At 61.3% G+C, this 4,936-nt stretch overlaps 1 protein-coding gene across 2 annotated transcripts; it reads right to left on the minus strand.

Moving 5' to 3' along the window:
- Positions 1-1,514: 1,514 nt before the first annotated feature.
- On the minus strand, positions 1,515-4,319 carry NKX2-2 (NK2 homeobox 2). Of its 2 annotated transcripts, none has more exons than XM_031434330.2 (2): positions 4,015-4,319; positions 1,515-3,106 (listed from the first exon to the last, which is right to left on the minus strand). In XM_031434330.2, exons 1-2 carry the CDS (start codon positions 4,271-4,273, stop codon positions 2,544-2,546), a joined length of 822 nt encoding a protein of 273 aa, XP_031290190.1. In that variant the 5' UTR covers positions 4,274-4,319; the 3' UTR covers positions 1,515-2,543. The 2 variants fall into 2 exon arrangements, with proteins under 2 accessions (XP_031290190.1, XP_031290191.1); XM_031434331.2 differs by lacking the exon at positions 4,015-4,319 and adding an exon at positions 3,237-3,604.
- Between the last annotated feature and the right edge of the window lie 617 nt (positions 4,320-4,936).

A 4,936-nucleotide genomic window follows, 5' to 3' on the forward strand; every position in this document is an offset into this window, starting at 1 on the left:
GTTGAGGGGTTGGTATCAGGGCAAGCTGGACACTGGACAATCGCACGACAAATGATTTGGGGAGAATTCTGGCCTCAGGAAGAACAAGAAATGAAACCTCAAATGTTCCCAAGCCAGTGTGGGGAGAAAAGGTAGACTTTTCCACATTTAGGAAAACCTGGATGAACCCAGTTGAACCTGGAGGTGGTGGGAAGGACACTGGGGGAAATTAGAAAGAGTCCAGCGCCGTCAGTTATCCGGGGGCCGGCGCGCCATGCGGGAACAGCGTGTGATCACGGCCCTGTGCGTGCTGCGCTCAGTGCTATCGACGTGTAGATTTGGTTACATGGATAATCATGTTTGCTTTAGATATTGAATTAAATCTGATCATCAGCTAGAAGGAGCGAGAAAGTCAGCTGGGACCGCTCCCTTCACTCGACCTCCTCGCCCCCGCCCCTGGCCATGAAGGTGGAGCTCGAGAGAAAATGAGAGTTTCCAAAGGGGGCCGATTCTATCCCCAGGTGTCTCTGAACACCGGCGGGGCTCTGAGCTACAGAGCCCTGGGTATTTTCCGAAATCCGCGAGATAGAGGAGACAGGCACCCTCCCCCCGAGTCTGCGGGGTCTCTGAGCTGCTCCCCCTGAGCGGGCAAGTATGCGCCAGCATCCTCCGGGGAGATCTTCCGGCCCCCAGGGTGGGATGGAATCAGCTCTCTACGAGGGGAGGACCAATGCGCCCTCCCCCGGGCGAACGAAGGCTGTGTGCTCGCTTCCCGTTCCCCTCACCCCAGCCCAGGAGACCGGAGCGCACCACCCCACCTCCAAATCCTTGCATTCTAGCAAGCAATTCACCCAGCTTCACGCCAAAGAGCTGGCCAAGGGGACCGCATGCAGCCAAATGCTAGGAGGGGACGAGGCCTGGGATCCAGTCCAGGGGGAGAGGCTGGAAGCTCAGGAAGAATGGGGATGGGAGGGAGGAGGAAGGCTCCAGCAGCAGGGATGCTCTCTGACTCCCGCTCCCTGGATCTACCGACCAAAGGCCTAGGGAGGCCGCTGCATCCCCTCTGACCCGGCACCCAGGCCCCCGCATCCCCCCTTGCAGCCAAAGCCTGGAGCGCCCCAAGCCCACCCCGCCCTCACCTCCTAGACGCCTCCTGTCCGCGGAGTTACAAGGGGTAGGGGTAGAGAAGCCGACCCGTCTCAACCTCTCTGCCTCCCCGCACCCCAGCACGAGGTAAATCAAATTCAACAGAGTGAAAGTCACCGCGTGTAGTGGCTTCAACAGCTTCTCAGGCTGAAGGAGCCACTCGTAGATCTGGGCGATCAACTGGGGCTTGTCTTCTTGCCTTTGCGTCTTTCAGTCACTTCCTCCCGAGCCAGGATGCTGCCGCCTGGATTCAGGCCGCGCGCGAGGCCGGGACACAGGCCGGGAGAGGGCGGGCGACCCCGGGTGGCGGGCCGACCACTCGCAGGCCCGAGGCCCAGTGCTCCCGCCCGGCGCGGGGACCAAGGCGGAGGCCTGGCCTGTCCGCCAGGGTGAGGCCTGTTCCCGGAGCCTCCCCAGAGCCCGGGGTGCCCCAGGCCCAGGGGCAGCACGGGGTGAGAGCGCGGCCAGCAGACAGGTGGGGCTTCTTGCCCGAGGTCTCTGGCCCAGCTCAGGGTGACACAGTGAGACAAACGGGAGGGCCGGGCTTGGTTTTTTTAAACACAGGATTTTTATTAAAATTCTTATTTAAAAAATGGAAAGCTTTCAGCGCCCGGCGCTCTCGGGGAACTGCACGGAACCGCTGAGCTCCGAGTTCCGAGGCTCAGGACCCGGAGGATGGGGCAGGGGCTTCTCGCTCGCCTACACATTTTTATCCTTTTTCATTTCTGAGAAATGTTTGCACTGAACAAAATAAAGAAAGCAGGGCTAAACAAATGTAAGCAAACCAAAACAAACCACAAAGAAAGGAGTGGGGCCCCGAGGGGTACAGGCCAGTCCTGAAGGTCATTTTGGCAACAATCACCACCGATATTTACAACAAAAAGCGGAATCTGCCACCAGTTGTCAGGACGTTTACATGGCCATAAATATTTAGCATTTTCTTATAAAAAACAAAAGGAGAAAAAATCCTCTATTTTTAAAGTGTTCTCCACTTGCTTTAGAAGAAGACGGCTGACAATATTGCTACTCACACAAACATATTTTACAAAATTCACAAAAGCGAGGGTGGGGGGCGTCTTTTTCTCCTTCTCAAGTGAGAACGTTAACTCTGGGACCATTCCGTCCCCCCAGGGAGAGGCAGAGAAACGAGGCTGCGCAAACATTCTGTAAACGGCTGATGGTTCAGCCCTCCCCAGAGGTTCAGAGGGAGAGGGCTGAGGCAGAGCTGGCTGGGTGGAATCTGCCTCTCCAAGGAGGCGCAGGCCACCTCCTGACGCCTCCCCAGTGGAGCCGAGAGTCAACTCGACTCCGTAATAATTATAATAACACATTAACCACCGTTAAGGGCCGAGTCCTCCTCGCCTCCGCCGCAGGGGTGGGGCCTGGGCCGGGGGCCTGGAGTCTCGTAGGGGCGGCGCTCACCAAGTCCACTGCTGGGCCTGGACCAGGGGGTGTGCTGTCGGGTACTGGGGAGTGCTGGCCGAGCTGTACTGGGCGTTGTATTGCATGTGCTGCAGAGACTGCGCGCTGTAGGCCGAAAAGGGGATGCCCGCCTGGAAGGTGGCGGCTGCCAGGTCCTGGGCTTTAAGCGCGTGGCACGGTTTGCCGTCCCTGACCAACACGGGCACGGCCACCCGGCGCGGCGAGGGCAGGGGCGTCACCTCCATACCTTTCTCTGCCCGGGCGCGCTTCATCTTGTAGCGGTGGTTCTGGAACCAGATCTTGACCTGCGTGGGCGTGAGGCGGATGAGGCTGGCCAGGTGCTCCCGCTCGGGCGCCGACAGGTACCGCTGCTGCCGGAAGCGCCGCTCCAGCTCGTAGGTCTGCGCCTTGGAGAAGAGCACCCGCCGCTTCCGCTTCTTGCCGGCGTCCCCCCCGCCGCCCGGGGTCTCCTTGTCATTGTCCGGTGACTCGTCGGCCGAGGGCTCCGGGGACTTGGAACTCGAGTCCTGGGGCGCCGCGCCGGCCGCCAGCCCGTGCACTGGGGAAAGAGATGCCCGTCAGGCGCCGGGAGGCCGCGCGCGGCTGGGCCTGACCCCGCGCGCCCCGATCCTCCGTGCGCCCCCGGCCCTCTGCGCCCTGCAGCCCGGCCCCGCTGCCTTCGCCCTCACCCTGGCCCTGCTCCACGCCAGAGGTAGCCGCCGGCGTCCCTCCGGGAAAAGAGGAGACGGGACAGGAGTGGGGGCTTGGGGCTCTGGTTTCTTGGGGTTCGTGCAGTGTGGGTGCGTATTTGGGGGGGAGCGGCGCGCCGAGAAGATCGTCGCGGGTTAAGGGCTCCGGCCCCCTTAAGCAGTTTCCTCTCCGGAGAGACGTGGGCAGATTTTTAAAAGAAAACCCCCACAATCCCGGCATTGATAGACTCGGCCATCCAAGGCAGATTTTTGGGGGCTTTCGTTTCTACTTCCCGACTTGCTGGACACCCTCCGCACGGCACAAAGCGTCCTCTATGAAGCGCAGGGGGCAGGGTGAGCTATTTATACCCGGGCCACCCTCTCCCCGAACCCCGAGGCTGGCTGGCTCGCTCCAGTGCTCCAGGCCAGTCCCTCCCGGCGGTCGGAATGGGGGAGGGGGCTCCGGCTGGAGCCGTCAGTCCGGGTTGACGACTGTAACCGGCCCTTGGGAGGTACTCCCCTCCCCCTCTTCCTCCTAATTTCTCTCTTTGGAAGAAATATCTGAGAACGAGTCTTTTTCCCGGACTCGGGGCGGGGGGGCTTGACAAGGAGGAAAGAGTTAGGGCGCCGTAAACAAGCGTTAAAAATCTTGCCAGGAGCGCAGGGTTGGGGGTCGGCTCACAAGACTCCTTCCCCTTCCTCCCCCAGGGTCCGGCCCGGGCTGAGGCCGCGGGAACGGAGACGGTCACAGCCACGGCGGCCAAGTTTCACTACTTACGGGAGTACTGCAGGCCCTCGGTGCTGGCCAGCCAGCGCGTGTATGGGTTGTCGCTGCTGTCGTAGAAGGGGTTCTTCAGGGGCAGGCTTTGCACCGTGTCCAGGGCGCCCTGCCCCAGCGGCCCGGCCCTCTTGGCGGGCTCCGGCCCTTCGCTCTCCTCCTCTGGCCCTTCGGCCACCGAGCCCTCCTCATCGTTGGTGTCCGGCAGGTCCAAGATGTCCTTGACCGAAAACCCCGTCTTTGTGTTGGTCAGCGACATGGCCGGGGCCCCGCAATTTATGCCGCAAAGTTGTAGCTTCACTTGGTCAATTCGCGGCGCTCTCGGTTGGGGCGGGGGAGGGGGTATGGGGAGAGGGGTTGGGGGAGGGGAGGGGGGATGGGCTTTAATTATTGAGATTATTATTTTTAAAAAGGAGAAGGAAACTCTGGGAAAGGGGAGGGTGGGGGGAAAAGCCCAACGCGGTGCTTGCGTCCTCTCTGCAAGCACGCGGAAACGGACGCGGGGAGCCGGGCGGCCTGCGCGCCGAGCGCCGCGGGCCGGGCCCTAGTTTGTAACTCCAGGAGGGGTGCCAAGGCGGCGTCAGCTCGGGCTCCAGCGGCCGCTCGGCGCGCGGTGGCGGCTGGTGGCGAGGGAAAAATGGGCCATTGCCCGAGCGATCAGTCCATATAAGGCTGGGCTCCACTCACGAACCTGGGGAGAGGGGGGAAGAGGGGGAGAAAGAGAGGGAGGGAACGAGAGAGGGAGGGAGGGGGAGCGAGAGAGGGAGCGAGGGGAGGGTGGAAAAAAGGAGGGGGGAGACATTAAAACGCAAAGGTTGGACACGTGTGGGCGGGTCTTGGAAGTCAAGTGGATGAAGACTGTATTTGCAGATGTGAAATTGTGGGTTTTGGGGAGCTCCGCGCTCCCAGCCAACGGCCCTCT

The sequence above is a fragment of the Camelus dromedarius genome, chromosome 18 (genome assembly GCF_036321535.1).
Source record: "Camelus dromedarius isolate mCamDro1 chromosome 18, mCamDro1.pat, whole genome shotgun sequence".
NCBI classification, from domain to species: Eukaryota; Metazoa; Chordata; class Mammalia; order Artiodactyla; family Camelidae; genus Camelus; species Camelus dromedarius.

Coding starts and splice junctions, on each gene's coding strand:
- NKX2-2 (XM_031434330.2), bottom strand. CDS start 4,273: ATGTCGCTGACCAACACAAAGACGGGGTTTTCGGTCAAGGACATCTTG. Junction 3,107..4,014: donor CGAGGGCCTGCAGTACTCCC/GTAAGTAGTGAA, acceptor CTCTTTCCCCAG/TGCACGGGCTGGCGGCCGGC.